Source organism: Ceratotherium simum, chromosome 38 (assembly GCF_057802395.1).
Source record: "Ceratotherium simum simum isolate JZ-2026a chromosome 38, ASM5780239v1, whole genome shotgun sequence".
Classification (NCBI taxonomy): Eukaryota; Metazoa; Chordata; class Mammalia; order Perissodactyla; family Rhinocerotidae; genus Ceratotherium; species Ceratotherium simum.
Genome location: NC_141937.1, coordinates 21,977,845 through 22,001,471, shown reverse-complemented (window position 1 = coordinate 22,001,471; position 23,627 = coordinate 21,977,845). Strand labels below are relative to the sequence as shown.

At 38.9% G+C, this 23,627-nt stretch overlaps 1 protein-coding gene across 7 annotated transcripts in view; it reads right to left on the bottom strand.

Annotated features, from left to right (window-relative positions):
* Positions 1-23,627, bottom strand: part of UTRN (utrophin) — a 504,353-nt gene that overhangs the window by 373,571 nt on the left and 107,155 nt on the right. For 5 of the 7 annotated variants that reach the window (XM_087425184.1, XM_087425188.1, XM_087425183.1 and 2 more), the window contains 7 exons: positions 13,935-14,027; positions 12,629-12,706; positions 12,193-12,285; positions 9,459-9,631; positions 6,347-6,462; positions 5,168-5,334; positions 103-306 (listed from right to left, as the gene is read on the bottom strand). In XM_087425184.1, coding sequence (XP_087281310.1) covers positions 103-306; positions 5,168-5,334; positions 6,347-6,462; positions 9,459-9,631; positions 12,193-12,285; positions 12,629-12,706; positions 13,935-14,027 — 924 coding nt within the window. The remainder of the gene's footprint in view (positions 1-102; positions 307-5,167; positions 5,335-6,346; positions 6,463-9,458; positions 9,632-12,192; positions 12,286-12,628; positions 12,707-13,934; positions 14,028-23,627) is intronic. The other 2 variants (XM_087425189.1, XM_087425186.1) reach the window with 1 other exon arrangement.

Genomic DNA, 23,627 nt, shown 5'->3' with positions numbered 1-23,627 from the left:
TGGAGCAGAATTCAGTTAACAACAGCCATCAGGGCAGAACCCCTGATAAAGGCACAGGCACCATGGCGAATATATTCTGCTCATCAGCTACAGATTATTTACTTCGTGGGTGGCAAACTGGTCTTTGACTTCTTCAACGTCATCAGAAATGTCATCCTGCTCCTGGAAAGTGTCCTCAGCTGAAAGCAACCAGGTGAGCACTTCCTCCAGGGCTATCTGGTAGCTGTCCAGATCCATGTCGACCTCGGTGACAGTGCTGGGGGTGTCGGCACGGGGACCCTCCTGCTCCTCCTCTGGCGCTGACCTCTATGAAAACAAAGCCGAGAGAAACCCACAAGCGTCGTGAAGACGAGAAGGTGTTCAACAAAGACACACTGCATGGAGAACTCTAAAGTAGGCACCGCCGTGTCTCAGGCATTCAGCCAATTCTCAGGAGCTGGGTGAGCAATGCCGCAAACTAGTCAGAAAGCATTTATTAAGTGTGCGAGGATGGCAAAGAGTACAAAAGTGGTATGCACTCATGGAGATTCCAATGGAGTTGGAGAGAGAGAAATAACCCACATGAATCAGCTCTGAACGAAAATAAAATGGCTATTAGCAAAGTTATAAATTCCATGTTTCCAACAAGAGATGCTATTTGAGTTCACCAAGGGCTAAAATAGGAAAGTTTCACAGAAGATCTGGAACATGTTGGGCCTTGAAGGATGGATATAATTAAAAGAAAAAGAGATAGAGATGAGAACTCTGCTTTGATCCCCAGTCAAACTGCTTTCACTGAGTTGCATTTAGCAATGGATTTTAGACACTGAAAGACAGCCACACATACAGGCTGTTGTACTGATGGTATTTTTTTGAGGCAGTTTCCCTCTAGTTTACTTGCTGGTGTTTTTTTAGAAGAGTCGGTGGAGTAAATTTATCTCCAGCTCCTTCTAAGCAACGGAGTATTTTTTTAATATACTTGATAATCTTATAAGCAAATGAACCATCTCTCTCATTCATTTGTTCCCTTTCAGAGGAAAACGTCCTTAAAATTTGTCTGCAGGCTGTCTCCACTTTATCACCTCTCATCCACAATTTTTATGTATTTCAAACATGCAAAAGCGCATAAAGAACAAAATAAGAAATGCTCATGTATTTAACAGCTACAGTTCCTTAACATTCCCTTTCACTCTGATTGGTATTGGTCCAGACTACTCAACTGAAAAGGCTTTTGCAAATGTCACCAATAACCTTCGCTCTCCTATCCCTGCCTCAGTTACACCACGTTGGTTTTCCTCCTGGTTCAACACCATTTGCCAACCTGTAAAGTAATGAATGTCATCAAAATTAAGTCCTGGGCCCTTTTTTCTTCTCTTGTATACTTTGCCTGAGTGGTCTCGTCCATTCCCATTGGATTTAAAGAACCATCTATATCCCGCAGGCATTTACTTTTATATTTCTGTCCCAAACTCCAAACTTCTATGTCCGTCTACCTTCCCATCTCCACTTCAACATCTCTCAGGTATATCAAACCATGTTGATATTTAAACTCTTCATTTTTTCCCCAAACCTGTTCTTCCTCAGGCTTCCCTTCCCCATCTCAGTAAATGGCTCCTCCCTGCACTTAGTTCCACCAGCTGAAAACCAGGAAGCCAGCCTTGGTTTCTTTTTTTCATCTCTCACATTTAATATCTAAGCAATTCCTACCTTCAAAATTTATCTCAAATCCATCCAGAACTTTCCATCTCCACAACCACCACCATCTGTCCTCAGGACAATAGCCTGCTAATGGGTGTCTTTACTTCCCTGTTGCCACCCACTCCCACCTCCACAATCCACTTCTCCCACAGCAGCGATCTTTGGAAAATGTAATCACATCATAAGACTTGCCCGCTTAAAATCTTTCACTGCTTTCTCAATGCTCTTATGATACAATTTAAAATTCTTAACATAGTTTACAAAAATACTGTGACAGAAAGAAACAGAGTGTGTGTGTGCGTGTGTGTGTCTGTAGGGTTGGATTTCGATAGGTTAATCAGGAAAGACCTCTCTGAAAAAGTTCCATTGAAACTGAGGAAAGATGGGAAACTTGCCATGCAAAGAGTGGGCAAAGGAGCATTTCATAGGGAGGAACCCACATGTACAAGAATCTTGGGGAAGGAGAAGAAAAAGCCTACCACGACCGCAGTGCAGTGGCCTGGGATGAATTGTGGAGGTAGGATGGGTCTTGTAAACTACAAGAGAAGATGATTAATGTTAATTAGCACGAAGGCTAGAACAGAAAGAAAACACACACCGAAAACATTTTGGTGGAAGAATCAGACCCTGTAGCCTGTATGCAGGAGTTTAAAAAATGAATCAGTAAGCACACAGATGAAACACTGGCTAATTAAGAGACGGGTGGTGCCGAAGACAGAGAAGAGAAAATGAGTTGAGTTCTGAACCTAAAATCCTGAAACCATAGAGCCGAAATAACCCTGGAGATCACTTAATACCAACCTCTATACTCTAATGAGGATCTCTAACTAGGAAAGTTAGTGACCAGCCAGGGATCACTTAGGCACTAGAATCTATAAAGTGGGAAATGGAAGGCATTATCTAAATGCAAATGTTCAGAAGGTATTATTTAAAACACAAGAGGAGACTTGCAACTGAGAGCTTAATTTAAAGAGAAACGCAGGAACTGTCTGCTGACCACCTAATGCTCTATAGGACATGTTTGTAAAGAGACACAGCAAGAGAGGAATGCTGACCGTTAGGGTTCATTGGGAAGCAGCAGTTGGCAAGCTCTGTCAGAGAGTAGATGATTAAAACTTACTATATTGTATGTCTTCAATTAACTTAATTCAACCTCTAAGGCAATAATGAAAGTATGCAAATGAAGAGGTTCATGTTAATACACTTGCTTGTAATCAAACAGCAAAGGGGCTCTGCAATTCTTATCATGCCATCCTGAGCCCTAAACAGAAGTGATTTTATTTTATCTACATTTAATCATGAAAGGCAAATGAAATCTCCTTCTTTCTTAAGAGAGAATGGCCTGAACTATAGAAAGTAAAATATCTCATCTTTCTAACAAAAGGAATGCAATGCAATAAAGAAATGATTATAAAACCAAAAGGCAAACTCAGTAAATTATCTGAGCCACTTAAAAGGGTGCATCATTAATGCAGGATAATAACTATACTACTGGAGACAAATGCTTCTCAGCATTTTTTCAGTCAATTATAACAAAATTCTTCCTCAGTATCACTAGATATTCAAAACTACTAAAAAGAGCCTGAGGTTCACAATCTGGCCCCATCCCTCGCCCTCTTTTCCTCAGTAAGTTAGCTTTTTTCTTTTTCTGTAAATCATGCTATTTTTTGAAATGAAGAAAATAAAAGGATTAATACCTACTACTCAAAGAAAATCTGAAATAATAAAGTTCTCTGAAAGAAAAGAAGTTGCTATGCCAATTAAAGACCATTATCATTATACGAGAACGAATTCACTTTTTTTTTTTTCCTGAGGAAGATTAGCCCTGAGCTAACATCTGTGCCCATCTTCCTCTATTTCGTATGTGGGACGCCACCACAGCATGGCTTGATAAGCGGTGAGTAGGTCCACGCCTGGGATCCAAACCTGCGAACCGTGGGCTGCCAAAGCGGAGCACACAAACTTAACTACTACACCACCGGGCCGGCCCTGAACTCACATTTTTAAAAAGGAACTTGTTGAATGATAACGCAAAAACAAACTGAGAAGAAAAAATTATAATGATAGACTGTGCTCATTGAATGCTTATTAATGTCATTTTAGGCACTTTGGATTCCTTATCTTTATGACATGGGTGGTTTTATCCAGATTTTGCAGATAAAACTGTCGTTGCAAGAATAAGTAAGCAACCAAAAACAAGTTGTAACAAGCATGAAATTTAAACTTCAAAGCCAAAGCTTTCTGCCTCTCTAAAACGTACTTCTTATCATTTTGAATTCCACCTGTATCTCTTGGTTACTCAGCTGCTAAAATGTTGGACCAAATGACTTGTTAAGGTCTCATCCAACTGTTAAGATTCTCTCATTTTATGAATAAGAGAACTGGTTAGACTAAAACAGAATAAGATAAAATATGATTGATTCAAGGCAGGATAATTCAGGAAGAAAAATTCATGACTTTATATCTCCTGGAAAAACTCATTTATATCCTGATGAATAAAACCATTGTAAGCCCTTAAATGAAAAACTCACGAAGTAGCATATTGTCAATTACTGCTCCTAAATGAAAGGGAAAATAAAGCTTATATTTTGATAGCCCTTGTTAGAATATAATGGTAGGGCCGGCGACATGGCTTAGCGGTTAAGTGCCTGTGCTCCACTGCTGGCGGCCCGGGTTCGGATCCCGGGCGCGCACCGACGCACCGCTTCTCCAGCCATGCTGAGGCCACGTCCCACATACAGCAACTAGAAGGATGTGCATCTATGACATACAACTCTCTACTGGGGCTTTGGGGGAAATAAATAAATAAATAAATAAAATTATAGAATACAATGGTAAAAATCCTTTTTTAGTGGCAAAAAGAAAAAGAAAGAGGGCCGGCCCCGTGGCTTAGTGGTTAAGCGCGCGCGCTCTGCTGCTAGCGGCCCGGGTTCGGATCCCGAGTGTGCACCGACGCACCGCGCCTCTGGCCATGCTGAGGCCGCGTCCCATGTACAGCAACTAGAAGGATGTGCATCTATGACATACAACTATCTACTGGGGCTTTTGGGGAAAAAATAAATAGACAAAATCAAAAAAAAAGAAAAAGAAAAAGAAAGAAAATTCGTACTTAGAAGAAAACTTGGCTGACATGAAAAAACCATCTTCAGTACATGACAACAGTAAAAAAAGATGGTGACCAGATGAAGGAAAAATGTAAGTTCTTAAGCATGTCATGCAGCAGGATGATCACAGCCCTAGACCCTAACTCCTGTCTTATTGTGTGAAAAAGTATATTTTCTTTCCCAATAAAATCAGTTGTGTTATGGTTTCCACTACACGCACTTCATGTGTGACAGCATGCTAACTGATAAACTGAACTTCTTATGCCCATACAAGCTGAGAAACCAAGATGTTCTCAGTCAAGAAAAAAAAATCCTCTACCTGCGTTTTTATCTAATACCTAAGAGAAAACAAATATGGCAAGTCAAACATTTTAATAAAAATTTACCTGTACCTGTATACTAATTTCTCCTTCTTCACATTCTTTCTTATATTTCCTTGGGAGTGTCTCCACCTCACGGATGGCATCTATAGTGACTTGCTGGGGTAGCACCTCAAACAAAGATGTTAAATACATAATTATGGATTTCTTGTCAGGGAGCTGAACAGCAACATCTAAAAGTGGAAGAAAATAAGAATGAGCTTAGATTAGATGTGCAAAATACATGAATTGCTCAATATTAGATATAAAATAACTACCTTAGTACCCATAAACAATACTAGCATATAATCTTCGCAACACCATAGCTCAGTCAATTTCTGTTTCATAAAATAATACATGAGACAAAGGCAAAGACAATTACTTATTTTTGTTCAGTATCCCACTTCTTAAAAATCTTCCCCAAAACGCTCAAAGACAAGCTACCATTTAAAATAATGATACAGGCTGGCCCCGTGGCTTAGCGGTTAAGTGCACACGCTCCGCTACTGGTGGCCCGGGTTCGGATCCCGGGCGCACACAGACGCACCGCTTCTCCAGCCATGCTGAGGCCGTGTCCCACATACAGCAACTAGAAAGATGTGCAACTATGACATACAACTATCTACTGGGGCTTTGGGGGGTAAAAAAAAAAAAAAAAAAAAGGAGGAGGATTGGCAATAGATGTTAGCTCAGAGCCGGTCTTCCTCAGCAAAAAGAGGAGGACTAGCACGGATGTTAGCTCAGGGCTGATCTTCCTCACAAAAAAATAAATAAATAAATAAAATAAAATAATGATACAGACTTTATTCATATTATGAAAATAAGTCTAGAATTCAACCTTGCAATATTTGTAACTAAAGCTTTTACATCATATGCTAGAAGCTCAAATAAAAATACATTTTAATGAACTACACCAAATACTAAATTGTTTAATAATTATATTTTCCTAAAACTTTAAATCTTACTCTGGTATTGATTAACTAGTCTCCAATGGTGTAATTAAATGTCTATCAAAAAGATCACACAAATTGTTAAGTACAAAAGTATTAATAACTTGTCTGAAATAAAATGGCTTGCATCTATACCTCAAAAGGAAAAACGTTCCTCAATTCTCATGACTTTCTATAAAGAAAGAAAAAACACTGCTTTTCAAGTGTTCAAAATTGTGAAGCAAAATCAAGGTTGAAATCAAATACTGAACAATACCTTCAGGATCTAACAGCTTTTCAATTCCCAAATAAGTTTGAGCCTTGCTGAAGGCATGTTCAAGTCTCTCAATTGGGGACATTTTGACAACTCTATCCCAGCTGAAGAGATCAGGTCTGAAATCATCATGCAAATAAAATGCAAAGAAGATGAAATACACGGAAACAAAGCAGTCATTGTTATAACCTAATACATTTGAGTTTTATATTTTTTTATTTGTGAGTTTAAATTAAAAAGCTCATCTTTTATATCCCAAAGGCTTCTCAAATATATAATATTTTAAAGTAATTTTCAAACATGAAAACAACAGGTAAAACATTCTAAGGTTCTTGTATTGGTTGAATATGCTTGTTAAAATTTCTGGAGTAACCACTAAAAGACTAGAAATGGTATATAATATTTCCCAAATAGTAAAAGAAAAAAAAGGGAAGGAGAAACTTATTAACAGAAGACAAGAAAGAAAAAGACATAGAAAAGGTAAAAGAAATGAAAAGCTCAAAATAAGTGGCAAAAATGAAAAATGAACCTAAATATATCAAACATTACAACAAATGTTAATGGACTAAATTCTCCAATTAAAACACCAGGATTGGCAGAACAGAAAATCCAGCTCTAATCTGTTCACAGGATGCTCCTAAAACAAAGAGAGAACTTGAGAGAATTTCCCACCCATCACCCCCCTCCACACGATTCGCCTAGTATTTCATTTCTGTCTTGACTTTCTTTTAATCTCACAAATTGGACAATAAGTTGCTTTGATTTACCCAAAAGTTATCATTTTCTTTGGCTCTATCTGTTCTTGCATCTTAGACCCACCTACCTACTGGGATTTTGCTTCCCCACCTCTCTCCCCCTCAGTTTCCTCTCTGACTTCATCTCCTATTACTCCCCATTCTCACACCACTGCAGGCACTGGCTTGCCACATGCCAGACACCTCCTACCCTCTTGCCTGATGTATTTTTCTTCAGCATATTTACCATTTCCATAAGCTATACAAGTCACATTTTAATTTTTTTTTATTGTCTGCCTCCCTCTATTTGAACTTAAACTCCAAGAGGACTGGGATTTTGCCTGTTTTGTTCTTGGCTGTATACCCTGTCCCTAGCACACAGAAGGTGCTCCACACATACTTGTTGAATCACTTTCAACAACTGATTGTTGAAAGTTTCACTCAACAAGTGAAAAGTATTGGCTAAAATCAAGTTTTCTGATAAAATCTCTTAACCAACTAGGAACAGAGGGCAACTTCCTTAAACTGATAAAGGAGAAGTGGAAGAAGGTTGGATGTGCAGGTTCTTTAACCAGATAAAAATTGTATCAAAAAAGTTCCAGTGGGGCCAGCCCGGTGGCATAGTGGTTAAGTTAGCACAGCCTGCTTCAGCAGCCTAGGGTTCGCAGATTTGGATCCCAGGCGTGGACCTACGCACTGCTTATCAAGCTATGCTGTGGCAGGCGTCCCACATATAAAGTAGAGGAAGATAGGCATGGATGTTAGTCCAGAGCCAATCTTCCTCAGCAAAAAAAGAGGAGGACAGGCAACAGATGTTAGCTCAGGGCTAATCTTCCTCACCAAAAAAAAAAGAAAAATAACAAAAGCTCCAGCAAACATCACTCTTACAAAAAAACATTAAAACCACTCCCTACATTATCAAGAGAAAACATTCTGCTCATTATCACCAATTCCAATCAATACTTGAATCAATCATTGAAGGACAATGCACAAATGAAAGCAAAAGAGAAGAGAAGATTATAACTTATGGACATCCTACCAAAACAAATCTAAAGAAACAATTTAAAATTTGTAAAAATTTAACAAGTTTCCAGATATAAGATGTAGAAAAGTCAACTGCATTTTTATATACAGCACACCCTCCCCATCCCCAGGTTGTACATACCCAGATTCAACCAACCATGGGTCGAAAAACCTACAATGGTTGCGTCTGTACTGAACATGCACAGACTTTTTTTTCTGGTCATTATTCCCTAAACAACACAGTACAACAACTATTTACATAGCATTTACGTTGTATTAGGTATTATAAGTAATCTAGAGATGATTTCAAGTCTACAGGAGGATGTGCGTAGGTTATATGCAAATACTACACCAGTTTACACAGTATAAGGGATTTGAGCATCCACGGATTTTGGTATCCACAGAGGTTCCTGAAACCAATCCCCTGTGGATACCAAGGGATGACTGTATCAGCAAAGCACACAGAGGAAACAAAACTTGAGACAAGAAATAATTTACAACAGCAATAAAACATATAACAAATTTTGCCTTTCACATTTAAATCCTTGATGCATCTGAAATTTATTTTTGGGTATGGTGAAGTAAGGATCCAATTCGCTTATTTACATATGGGTAATCAGTTGTCCCATACTGTCTATTAATCTTGGCTCAGTTGTAGATCAGGTTTTCCTGTACCATAGAGCTTTTTCTGAGCTCTTTATTCTGTTAGATTGAAGTATATGAAATTGTCATTCTTATATGTCAAAAACACTCCAATATTGTTGATGTTGTACGGTTCAGTCTATTGCTACCATATTAGTGTATTTACTTATACTACTACATACTCTTAATTATTATAGCTTCATAATTAGTCTTGGTTTCTGTTTGGGAAGTATTTCAGCTGAGTCCTTTTCCTTCAGGACTGTACTGGCTCTTTTTAGGCCGTCGTTGTTTTATATAATTAGAATCTGTTTACAAGTTTCATGGAAAAAAATGATTTCTGTATTTCTAATTGGGATTGCATTGAATTTACCAAGTTTTCCTTTTGGTATGAGAATGAAAACTAACACAATTCTTTGTATATATTATTGGTTAGTGCCGAATGAGTGGGATTGAACTATGTGAATTATTTCACATTTTTTAACTTACATATATGTAGAAGAAACCCTGGACGCTGCACTGTGACATTTAAGTCCTATGGAAAAGAAGACTTGATGGGCAGTTTTCTTCCACGATATTTCTTTTCTTAATGCTTTGGTAGAGCATGTGCATAGAGGAGAGTGGTGGTAGTGGGGAAGGGACTTATGGGAGGAGTAGCAAGAAAAAGACAGAGAGGAGATACAAATTTGGAAAGCCCACAGCTTAGAGTCACGTCTCACTTATGTCGGTGGAGCACGGCATTAAAGGCGAGCCCATCTGTCCAGCTGGTGGTGAAGTTGAGGACATTGACCTGGCTGTAGGGCCTGGTGGACTGGCGTACCCAGCTCAGGAGGATCTTCTCACTGTTTGTCTGCTGCAGGTCTGACATAATATCCTTCATCACATCTTTCACCTGTTTAAGAGAAACCACGCCTGTCTATAACTTAAAACAGTTCCTAGAATCAAGTCCTTGAACTAGAAATATATATTAATTAACCATTATGGATCAGGGAATTGGTATTCATTTTATTTCAAAATTTTCCTTTAAACACTGGAAAGAAATGCATTTTTAACAGTGATTATTTTGGGGTACTAGGATTTAGAGGTGATTTTTTTTACCTCACCCTTATACTTTACGGTATTTTCTATATCTTAAGCAATACTTACATTAGGTTTGGTTATAACGAACATTACTTTCATAGTCACAAAAAATTAATACTTTAATACATTTACAGAGATCTTTTAATAGGAAGAAAAGTCAATTTTTATTTTCTACAAAAATAAGGAAGAAAGGAAGAACTTTTGACTGATGATAAAAATCAAAGAATGGATAATAACAACAATAAACAAACACATAGAGACAGAGATTGGATTGGTGGTTACCAGAGGAGAAGGGGGGAGGGAGAAGGGCAAAAGGGATAATTCGGCACATGTGTGTGGTGATGGGTTGTAATTAGTATTTGGGTGGTGAACATGATGTAATCTATGCAGAAATAGAAGTATAATGATGTACATCTGAAATTTATACAATGTTATAAACCAATGTTACTGCAATAAACAAAAAAAAAAAAATCAAAGAATGAAGTACCTTTCCTGATGGCAATAACAATTATAATCTAGAACTAACATCTTACATTATTATTCTAAAGTAGTACACACGTTTTAAGGAAGTGCTCAAAGAATGATGCCGATATATCTAAATGACACAAGAGCCAACTTAAGGGGGATCGCATGGGCCACATCTAGGACACTGCGAGCAACAAAATAAATAATGATAGTAAAAGATTATAACCTATTAAATAAGTAAAAATCCATGAGTGTACACCGATATATAAATGAATGAACAAATAGATAAAGATAGATAAACAAGAGACCAGGGAAAGCTCTTCCTTACAAGTAGAAAGCCAATTAATAAAATGTAGAAGAAACAATGAAATTAGAAAATCACTATTTTCCAAGAATCATAATAATAATTGATCAGGTAAGAATTATAAATGGATCTTAAAACTAACGGACAAAGATTTGATAAGTAGCTGAATATTTACACAGTCTCAAAGTATATCCTACAAGGTACCTTTTAATAACAAAGGGCAGTCACATTACCCTGGAGACACCTGCAGATACCGCATTACCCAAACGATGACAGCGAGCACTGGCAGAAGCAACCTAATGGATGGCACATGCTTCTCGATGGTGTGCACTAAAAGGAACTCAACATTGCTTTTGTGGCATTCCTGCCAAAAATGAACAACCTGAGTCTAATCATGAGGAAATATCAGCCAAACCCACATGGAAGGAAATGCTACAAAATAATTGTCCAGTACTCTTCAAAAATGTCAATATCTTAACAGGTAAAGAAAGACTCAAACTACTCCAGATTAAAGACTGAAGAGACATGATAAATTAATTATAAATATTACTATTACATTATACATTTTATATTATGATATCAATATTATATTGTAGTTATGTAAGAGAATTCCTTGGTTTTAGGAGAACGATTAGTTTTTAGAAAATACACACTGAAGTATTTAGGCAAAGACAAATAGAGAGAACACAGAGATATAGACAACTGTTAACATTTGGGGAATCTGAGTCAAAGGTATCTGGGAATTCTTTGAGCTATTTCTGTAACTTTTTTATAAGTCTGAAATTATGTCAATTTTTAAAATTTAATATTAAAAAAAGATACGTTTTTTTCCTATGCCAGGAAAATATAGCAGTTTGTCAGTCTATTCCATTCCAAACTGTTATGAGTTGTATTGTGTCTTCCTCAAAATTCAAATGTTGAAGTCCTAACCCCCAACCTCGTAATGTGAATGCATTTGGAGATAGGGTCTTTAAAGAGGTAATTAAGGTAAAACGAGATCTTATGGGTGGACTCTAATCCAATATGACTGGTATCTTGGTATAAGAAGAGGAGAGGGGGCCAGCCAGTGATGTAGCGGTTAAGTTCACACACTCTGCTTCGGCAGCCCGAGGTTCGCAGGTTCAGATCCCCGGCGCGGACCGACACACCACTTGTCAAGCCATGCTGTGGCGGCGTCCCATATAAAGCAGAGGAAGATGGGCACAGATGTTAGCCCAGGGCCAGTCTTCCTGAGCAAAAAGAGGAGGATTGGCATCGGATGTTAGCTCAGGGCTAATCTTCCTCACCAAAAAAAAAAAAAAAAAAAAAAGAAGAGGAGAGTAGGACATGGACACACACAGAGGGAAGACCACGTGAGGACACAGGGAGAAGACAGCCTTCTGCAAGCCAAGGAGAGAGGCCTCAGAAGAAACCAACCTTGCTGACACCAAACCAACCTTGCTGACACCTTGATCTCAGATTTCTAGCATCCAGAATTGTCAGAAAATAGATTTTTGTTGTTGAAGCCACCCAGTTTGCGGTACTTGGTGACGGCAACTCTAAGAAACTAATACACAAATGATACATTTGCCATTTCTATTAAGAGGTGATTGGAAATGTCCCACCTGCCAATGCAAAATGATGCTCCAAAGCAATCCCAGAGTCAGTTTGTGATTTCCATCTACAATGTCAGTTCCTCCTATATTCACCAATTCTACCTATTAAAATGAAAAAATAACTTTTAAGACAACTTCTCCACAGAAGCCCAGGCTTTCATTTTAGCCCATTTGGACAGCAAAATAAGTGAATGATAAGAAAAGTTTCATTTTAGAGAATCGGGTAAACCTAAATCTCAAAAATGTGTTATTTATACGCTAGATTAATAAAGGAATCAGAAAAAGTACAACCATTCCTTCGCTCATAGAAAAGGTTCAATACGTCTCATAAGAGAAATGTTTCCAAAAATCAGTTGATGCCAATGCACAGAGCAGGCAGCTGGTTTCACAGTATAAATAATCCTGATGGCACCAAAGAACCCCAAAAGTCACGGTACAAACTTACACTGTTCTGATGTAAAACCTGCAGCACTCTGTTGACATTATTTAAAGCATGTACCCTTGTGGAACCACGTTCCTTTGGCTGGAAAAAACAACACAAAAAAAATGAGACAGACAGTCGCTCCACGTTCCTGACAAACACTGTCATTGAGATGTGCATAGAACAGCAGCTCAGCACGCACAGGCCCCCGGCCAGGAGCTCTGGCTGGTTTCTCAGGCCACCATGGAGGCTAGTGTTGATAGACTCCAAATCCCCCCACGAACAGCATCTTAAGATGTTCCCTAGCTTCTCTGCACATTGGAATCCCCTAGGGAGCTTCAAAAAAATACCAATGCCTCTGTCTGACCCCACCCCCAAAGATGGTGACTTAGTGAGACTGGAGTGTCGTCCAGGTTTGGAGTTTTTAAAAGATTTCCCTCGTGATTTTACCGTGCAAACAAGTTTGGGGGACAAAGTTTCTTTCATCTAAATTGGTCTCACGCAGAAAGATTTGGAAGTCATGTCACCTCCATACTGCAGGAGTGTGGACACGACAGGGAGGACTCAGAGGCACCATCCCAGGTTCTAGTTAGCATTACAAGGGCCCACTGGGAAGGCAGGAATTGCCACCTGGGGAAAGGTGATCTGGGTGGCTTCTTTCTACCTCACTGGCTAGGGAATCTTATCTGAGACAGGGATCAGCCTCTCCAACAGGGCCTACCCACCATCTGGAAGGCAACAGAGTATATAACACACGACACTTTGGCAAGAAAGGAATTCATCTCCAGGAGTGCATCTCTCTATACCTTTTAGAGTAATTCTACCTCTAGTGTAAAAGTTTGTACCCATAAAATGCATCCTCTTCATTAGCAGTTATTTCTGTGCGAGCATAGGGTGCCTTACATGTAAAGTAATCAAGTGGGATTTGATGAACAAACACAAATATAACACTAAAAATCTGAATAAAAATAAATGCCACAGTTTTTAACAACTTTCTTAAAATATTTGTTAAATAACATTTAAATGTGTTTGTTTCTATAGTCTCTACTATTCAAAACATTATGCCTTCTTTACATATCCATTCTTCTTTGTAATTCTTGACTGGGCTGTCTGAGAGCAATAAACATTTAAGGTAATTTTATCTTTGATAAAAACAAAGCCCTCATTTTTAGCCTAAATATTGCTCTATCAAAGAATTCATTAAAACACTTTTTTTTTTTAAAGTCCCTATTTCAGCCTTTATAGTGTAAGTACCCCCAGCAGGTCTTCAAGTATCAGTAATGACCAGAGACAATCCATTAGCCTGGTTCTCAAAGATGACTCCTCTCACCAGTGATGTTCCTGTGAGACCTTCTAGAAGATCCAATAGCTTCCTTCCATCCTTGAGGTCTGTGAACATATCACTGATGGGGGGTTTCCCACTCTATAAAACAGAAACAGTAAAATACCAGTTAATTCAGTAGCAGAAATTCCATACATGCCTGGCAAATAAATAAATGGTTTCATTTTTTCCAATTAAAAGTTCTAGAGGATCAGCAGACTCTTCAAGTTTGCCTTGCATGAAAAGAACAAGTACAAACACAGAGAACTTTGAAATCGCATAACAATTGTTTTAAGTTACAAGATTTAGGGCCGGCCCTGTGGCTTGGTGGTTAAGTGCGCGCGCTGCGATGCTGGTGGCCCGGGTTCGGATCCCGGGTGTGCATCGAGGCACCACTTCTCCGTCCATCCTGAGGCCGAGTCCCACATACAGCAACTAGAAGGATGTGCAGCTATGACATACAACTATCTACTGGGGCTTTGGGGGGAAAAAATAAAATAAATAAAATCTTAAAAAAAAAACAAAAAACAAAAAAAAAACAAGATTTAAATTGCATTATTTCTTAGAAAAGGAGCAAATAAAGGGGTGGTTAATGTCAATATGCTTTTGGTATGGTATATATATTTCTGAAAATGAATGATAAAGAGATGCATTAAAAATATAAATGAGTATACAACACCTGGAGGCAGAGGTCAACGAAAAGTGTGCAGATTCTCATTCCATCTCTGCATTTCACATTCATGGTACGATCATGTTTTTCTGCATTTCCATTATGGGAGCAGGTCATTTCGTCACCAACTTCAGCTCTCGGGTGCTAGGTCTCTATTTCTAGCTATTAGTTTCTGAATGATTAAGACCCTTTTGGCTCTGTATCTAAGTCCAGTACGAGCCCAGTGTTTTGAATGACAAAGCATATAGAATTCCTAAACCCTCATCCCTGACTGATAAATAGCAACAGCTTCCACTGATAAACATCCTCTAGTGTCTGATGCTAGAAAACCCCACCCCACTCACAGGCAGATCCTTTCCTGTCTGTGTGTGATATGACAGGTTCTGTGCAACAAGACAATTACCACAAAGAAAATCAGGAAGCCTCAGTGTGAATCTCATTTTGACTGCTGACGAACTGGTGAACCTAAATCAGCTACTTAACCTCTTTCTATATCACAAGTTACAGTAAAGATCATATAATTAACACTACGTGCAAATGTCCAGAAAATTCTAAAGCACAATGTAATAAATGTTGTTGTATAATTACGTTGTATCAAATTATTCCTTGCCAATAGGAAATTTCCACAGAGATTCCACAGAGATAGTCCTAGTTTCTATCAGATATTTTATAACCAACGATTATTTTATCTTCTTCATTTTTCACTTTAAAAAAACATACATAAAGTCATATGAAGCAAAATTTTACTCTGAGCTCGAAATGGAAGAGGAGGAAGGGAGCCATTCTGAAGTTTCCTAAAACACTGCATTATCCCTTTCTTCCTCTTGTCCTGATTTCTTACGTTTTTATTTAAATATAAGGTAAAGTCAACTAAAGACTTCTACCATGTGGCTTTTCCATAGTCCATATACTCGAAATGCGGGCAATATGAAAGTCTTCACCATAGAATCAGTAAAGAATAAACCAGGACTTATTTGTATCTGAAACAAAGCTGCTTTTCTCTTCTTAGCTGTCATTTTCAGGAGCAGCAGTGGTGTCAGGGACACATAGATTAATTCCATCAATCACAGTAACAAACATAGTTGCATAACATGGGAGACACGTTCCAGAGGCAGTACCTCAGGAGGCAGAGCAAGGGCAAGTTTCTTGCACATTGCAGACCTCCGACCTGCTCTCACTAAAAGCAAAGAGCAGAAGAGACCCTTGTCATTTGCTACCTCTTACCTTCCTCGTCTCTAAACCAACCAAAGTACACTTCAGGGAAATAACCATCAAATAACCAGATTCCCTTTCAGGGAGAGTTGAACAACCCTGGTCTTACAGTGAAGGGACAAGGATATGGGCGAAGTTCATGGAGAAACAAAGAGGGGTATCTAGGCACAGAAAGGATCTTAAGATTTACTGCTGACAAGGCAGCTAAACAACGTCTGGAAAGCATTTAACTCTTCTCAAATCCACTATCCATTCTCCAAAAATAAATGAAATAACAAAAAACAGTAGAATATAAAATAAAGTAAACGTAAATATTAGTCCATATTACAAATATTTATGAACGTCCATCGATGACCTCACTGTAGACAAGAAGCCTCTAACCAGTCATATAACTTCAGGAGAGTTAGTTGGCCTTTCTGCATCTACCTGCTCATCTAAGTAAGTAGATGACAGATGTGACTGTCATAAATAACTAAGATGACAGATGTTCAATAAAGAGTTGATACTATCATTCATATCACAAGCATAACTTTAGCGATTTCTACTGTCATAAAAGTGCCATAAAATTTCAACAGTATCTGAAAGGAGGGATAAAACAAACAAGCACTTCTTCATCCCAGGCAGGAATGTGAAAGCAGGCTCTGAAACTGAGTACATGTTACTGTCAATGCACAGAGAAAGATCTTCCAAGTCTCAGATTCACTAATATGATGACCTATAGCGGTACATCCCATTCAAAAGCAATGAACATGATAATACAAGAGCACGCCGGTGCACCAGGAGACAAGGCATAATTCAGCAGCAAACTCACTGGATTCTTCCCTAAGCTCACTGGTGCTCAATGGCAAAGTACGAGGCATTGAGAGTTAGCATGAATTTTTCTAGATGAGACACTCTTCCTTTCATTCTTATCCAGTTCATTCATTTCTTTACTGAGCACCAAATTTTGAGAAAGCCTCCTCATGGAGCATTCTGCTGAAACAAAGATGACTGAGACACAGTCCTGTCTTTCTAGAAGTCAGTCACTTATATAAAGATAACCAATGCCCTTATTTTCTTTAAAACCAAAAACAAAACAAAAAAAACCCTACAGTAACAACATTAACAGCTCAATTTCTTTATTGTTTCCAAATTTCAGATAAATATTGATGGCAATCAGTAGGAAATACGTTTGTGCTGTGTCCCCTTCTCCCAACACTCTCCCACCCACCCCTAGTGACGGCATCATCGGTTTATAGTCCCATCTGGTACCTTCAGAAGGACTATGTACACCTGCAGGATGGCAGAAGAGGGGAAAATACAGCCTGGGAATCTCCTCACTGACAGAGCGAAGGAAGGTACCTGGGGTCATTCACATCCAAAACTGTGGTTCAAAACTTACACATAAAACACACCCACACTCACCACATACCTGGCCAATCACTACAAAATACTACAGATTCCTGACAAATACAACTTGGGAACGTTCTAGATATGGATGGAAAGAACCAGCCTATACCAAAGAGCAGGTTCTACCTATAACCCGAGAGAGTAACACCTATAGGTATGGTGTTTCAATGCTTTGTGCTCCACAACAGAGGTCAGAAAATGTCTTTTGTAAAGGTCCAGAGAGTGCCTAATTTAGGTGTTGCTGGCCAGATGGTCTCCATCAAAACTACTCCACCCTGTTGTAATGTTAAAGCAGCCACAGGAAATACATAAACAAACGAGCCAACTGGAACGATGACTGTTCCAATAAAACTTTATTTGTGGACTCTGAAATTTGAATTTCATATAATGTCCACATGTCACGAAATATTCTTCTTCTTTTGACTCTTTGCAACCACCTAAAAATGTAACAACCATTCTTAGCTTGTGGGCCATACAAAAGCAGACAGCGGAAGCATGACATGTTCTTAGATCTAATAATCGCAATCAGTTAGATATGGTCCAAGAGATGTATAGAGATTTAGATGTATTATTTACATGTATTATTTGTTTCTTTATAATAGTATTTTAAGGTAAGGAAGCTGAGACACAGAAGTGACATGACAAGTGAGAGGCAGAACCAGGATGTGATACCACAAAACCTGGCTCAAATCTATGTCCTCAAAGTTTGTGCTTAACTGCTACTAAAATTATGAGGGCACAGGATTGCCTTATAGGGAAGAAAATATTTAATCAGTGTGTGTTGGTGGGGGGGAGAAAAGGGAGAGTTATATTTAATGACTTTCCAAAGAGAGCACCAAAATATATATGACATTTAAAGTAATGAACTCAAATGAAGACTATTTTTTCCAAGCCCACGGCTTTAAGGCGTATCTGGTGCTTTTGTACCACAGGATCTAAACATGGGATCCACCCTGGGAAACAGTTTGGAAATGTCAGAAGTCATCGTTTAATAAAAATAAAAACTGATTCATCCTGACAGTTAACCTCTTATTTATATTTTTAATTCTTTGCAAAGACTTATTTGCAGAGATTTCTCGGACAGAGAGAATACAGTTTAATAATTCAATTGGACAAATATTTGGTGAATACCTCCTTTGTGCTTGGCCTTGAAGAAATGCCAAGTTCAGGCCACCCTCCCCATTCACAAAGAGAGGGTTTCCATAGTTTTCCAATAAACACTAAAGAGGGTAAATGAACAATCTTGAATTTGGAGGGCTGATAAGCTGTGGGTCACATTTAACCTTAAAAAAACTGAAAAGACAACATGATATGAATCCAGATGACAGATGCTACAGCTAACCAGCTTCGGATGCCCCCTCGTCTCATCCCTTTGCCCCTGTACTTCTTTGCACTCTCTTAACACCTGTTCTAACACCACCATTTTGACGAGAGGGACCAGCATGAGTACCTGCAGCTGGGACACTGAAGCTCCCGGATTTAAAAGTGTCAGAGGACAGAAGCAAACTGTCACCACAATGCATGAGGAAAAGCCGGGGTCTGTGGGAGGGCAGGGGCTGCACATACCGACACGTACATGTGATGGTGCAACTGAGTAAGTAAATCTGATGGACCCCATCTCACCTGGAGAATCAGCCAGCTCTAAAGGCTAAAAGGAAAGGATAGTGCTCAGTTCCAGCCAAGAGTGGCTATGTGGGAATTCCTACCCATTGTTGGTAGGACTTCGGTTTTGCAAAAGAAGCTGGAAATCTGAATTTATATGTGTAATCTCCTGATATTTGCAATTTCCTAAAACATTGGGCCAGATAAGGAAATCTGGTCTACAGGCATACCAGATGCTAGGGTGACTGATTAGCACTCTTTGCCTAGGGCATAACCACACACAGGTAAAATATAAGATTAGTCAACAGTGAGTCCTCCAAGGAATTGATAAACTCTGTGGAAAGGACACACACACACACACGTAGACACACACACACACGTAGACACACACACACACACCCAAAACACCATCCATAGACCAGGGAAATGATTGAATGCAAAATGCCAGCAGAATCATTATACTCCCTCGGACCAAGAAACAAAGCAGTCATACCAAGTTCTTTCCCTTTCACTCACACCCCACCTCTCATTTCGACCTCCAAAAACACACTCCCAAGGTCACCACCTCTCCCCATCAACACTCCTGCTCTAGTCCACGCCTCCAGTACTAGGCTAACTGATCCCTGAGCTTCTGCATAGGAGCCAGAATGACCCAAATTTTAAGGTGCAGATCACACCACGTCACGTCCCTGCTCTCACCCAATGGACTCCCACTTCAGCAAAGACAGTCCAAAGTCCAAATAAAAGATGGACGTGATCTCGTCCCCACTCTCTCTCTAATCTAATACTGTATTATTCTCCCCCATGTTCAGTACTCCCCAATCACAATGATTTCCATCACAGGGCAAGTTTTTCAGCAGCAGTAGTAGTAAAAATAGAAGAAAAGAAATCTGTAAAAGATTGAATAAGAAAGTAAAATTTAGGAAGTGCAGTTTGGAGTTCTTACAAGGGCGAAGCGCTAATTCTTTGTACCAACAACAAACAGACCAGAGGCAGAAGTGGGACCTCAGTTTTCCACTTGGAAGATGATCAGAGCCCCTCTCCATGGTGGGCTACGCTGACACTGGCCAGTCCAGGCTGACAAATGCCATCCTTGCCTTCAAGGCATTCAGAGTCTAAACAGATGTCAACAAAACCAGCAGCCACACAGCACAGCGAGCACAGTAGAGGGACTTAGCAACTAGCTTGGTTCTGCCAAATTTGTACCAAGTCACAGAGGTAGTACAGAGACAGAATCTGTCCTATGATTTACCTAATCCCGTTATAAATATCCAAGTTATAACTGTCTATAACAAGGAGAAGAGTTGATAAGTTTTTAAATGCTTTCACAACTAACATGTTTACAGTGTGCGTGTGTGTATCATATATATGGAGATATATAGCATATATGTATAAACATATGTACATACATAGACGGTATATATATCATAATGTACTTGCATTCTTCTCAAATTAATCTGAGATGAATCTGACACCCCTGACCTGTTAAAAAATGATGCCCCAGCATCTGATAATATGTTGTAAGTTTTACAGTCTCTCTCTTTTTTTTGAATGATTGTCTTTTTCAAGCAGTTGGTTATTTTAAAAATGCAAAAAGAAATAAGTAATTTAATTTAATATTTCTTTCAATATTTTTATTTATTTAGTTATTTATTTTATTTATTTTTGTGTGTGTGTGAGGAAGATCAGCCCTGAGCTAACATCCATGCTAATCCTCCTCTTTTTGCTGAGGAAGACCGGCTCTGAGCTAACATCTATTGCCAATCCTCCTCCTTTTTTTTTCCCCAAAGCCCCAGTAGAATGTCATAGTTGCACATCCTTCTAGTTGCTGTATGTGGGATGCAGCCTCAGCATGGCCGGAGAAGCTGTGCGACGGTGCGCGCCAGGATCCGAACCCGGGCCGCCAGTAGCGGAGCACGCGCACTTAACCACTAAGCCACGGGGCCGGCCCTCTTTCAATATTTTTAAAGGCAGAATCTTTAATTTATGAATCCCAAATCTCAGCACTGCTACAAATGTAGCACTCTTTTTGGCTCTTGTAAGTCTTCATTTTCTTAAAAATCAATAATGCATCAGTGAGCACTATGTACAAGGTCCTTTTGGTTAATTATAATACGTTTATGTGTACATATATTTTTTTAAGCATTTTACAACAAAAATGTTATATTTTTTCTCTTGGTGGTGGAATTAAAAATGGTTGAAAACATTATCTTTGGATTTCTTCTATTACCTAATGTTTTGTAATGTGTATTATTGTTAAAATAAACAATAGATTTTGTTTTTTAAAGAAGAGTCTCTCTAGTCAAGATTAAGCAGACTAATAAAATTAGAGTCATCACATTTATAAAGTATGTAGCTTAACCAATGAAATAAAGACTGTATGAGCTTTAATATTGACTTTTATGATTCAACCCCACGGCAAAGAATGAAAGTAGCATTGCAAAAGGCTGAGAAGACAGAAAGCAAAATGAGTGTAATGAAATGAATGAAGAGGTCTATAAACTCCTTGACAAAGGACGACCAGCAAGATGTGCTACAGTCACTTAAAGAATTAGTGAGTGCATGGCACTCAGTCATCCTCTTCAAGAATTCATGCGGTCAGCACAGGTTCTTAAGAACTGAACAAGAGTCCACTGAGAAGCTTGCTTGGAAAGAAGGAAGGAGAGACACAAGAGAAACAGATCGTTCAGGTCACCATACCAGTGCCACATGAGCCACAGCGCAATGATTTACGGAGTGTTCACATTGGAATCGAATCAATAAATGTGCATTGACCTTAAAGTTTACAAAATAATTTAAAACACCAGCTAAATCAAATAATATCTTTCAGAGAATCAAAAGTCATACATCATGTAACAGAATGTTTACCTTGATTTTGGTATGCAAAGTAACTGAGATAAAACTGTGCTGATTAAACTGGGATGATAAGGAACAACATGTGGAGCACACACACCCGGCAGCCAGAGGCAGGGCCACTTGTACACTCCAGGGACAGATAAGCAGGCGAGGTCTGCAGGCTGAATAACCGCGACTCCACATGCACACCAGGCAAGGTCTATAGGCTGACTCGATACACAACACAGCTCATTCCATGTATACACGATGGGGAAAACAGTAGAAATGTTTGAAAAATGCATTTCCTCAAAAGATAGGCTTCCATGGGACCAGGGCGAGGCATTACTTATGGCATTGATAATGATAATGTAAAGGTAAATAACATGACATTTTCTTTGTTTAATAAAGGAGAGGCAGCTGCCCTGCCCCTTCCTTCCCCTTAGGGTGTCTCCTTAAAAACATAATAGGCCCAACTTTTTGGTCAGGAATTAGATAACCCGGTCTCCAATATTCCAATGCAAGATAACAAAGACCAAAAAATTAACTCAGGGGGACCTCAGGAGGTTGACAGGAGACAGCACAAGGAGCATCCATTTGTCTCTCCAGGAGATAAGTGCTCATTGTTCTTTCCTTTCCTTTACTGCGTATTTGTGTGAAATTCTGTCCAGGCTTGCTAGTCCTTTAGCAACTGCCTGCATGCACCTAATCTGATCTGCACACTCAGTAATCAATTGTGTTTTTTCTGTATTCTATATTGAATAGAGGTCTTTTTGTTGTCAGAATTTTTTATTTCCCCAACAGGGAATACAAGGAAAACAACAATGTCAATCCTCACGCCCCAGTCTGGCTCCCTTCATGGCTGGTGGATGGTTACCTGTGGCAACGGAAGCTAAAGGCTTCATAGGTGCAGCTGAAAATGGGTCCAGTGTCTCCCAGCTCTGTTTAGCAGAAAGAGCTTCTTTCTCCCAAAACCACCACCTCTTCAACAATCCTCTCTTTATAGCTCACTGGCCCCTACTGGCTTAGGCCCACCCATCCCTGCACCAAGCAGAGCCCACCTCTGAAGGTGGAGATCATAGGGTACAGGAGCTGAATGGAAAAGCACAAGGTAGGTGGCTCTGCTCACCCCCTTCTAGGTAAAGGGTGAAAAGTCATTTCCTTTCAGCAGATCAATCTCAAAATTGATCACCAATTACAAGGACTTAGCATATACTACCAAATTTGTTTAACAATTACAAATATTAATAGACTCAATTGATATGTACAAAACACAGCATGTTAAATAATATTTAATTTTTTTAAGTAAAAAAGTACTCAATAGGTACGAAACAAAGCATTTAAGTACTCAATATGTATGAACCACAGCATGTTAAATAATATTTAAATTTTTTTTTCACTTTTAACCACAGTAACCAGGTAAAAGTCATTTTGCAAGTATAATGTTTGGAACCAAAACAAACAAACAAAATCAAATTGAATGAAAACAAACAAACAACAACAAAAAACAAAAAAAACCTTACATAATATAGCTAAAACATATCTGAGCTGTTTAGGGAATATGGAATGCATTTTATTGTCTGCTTTTTAGAAGTATTGGTGAATAGACATTAATTGAAACTTCTTAAGGAACCACTTGAATGGTTATGGCCCCTAAAACAATTGGTTGAGTTGCCATACTCATATTCATGAACATAAACCAATGGTATACCCAAGGTGTAACTCGCAAGCTCAGATCTCTACTATAGATGCTAATTATGGTCACACAAGGAAGCCTGAATAGTCTCCTTCACAATACTAAAAAGACGACTGAACATCTACAGGCTGCTTTTGTTACACACTCCTCTGCAAATCTCCCTACACTGTTTTCCCACTTCTATTTTTGGGACCATCAGTTTCCAACAAGAAAAAAGGAGAAAACCATTGGGCACTAAAAGCAATGTCCCACTGTCTCCAAAAGGAATACATCTGAATAGCTCTTCACATGAAATCTATAA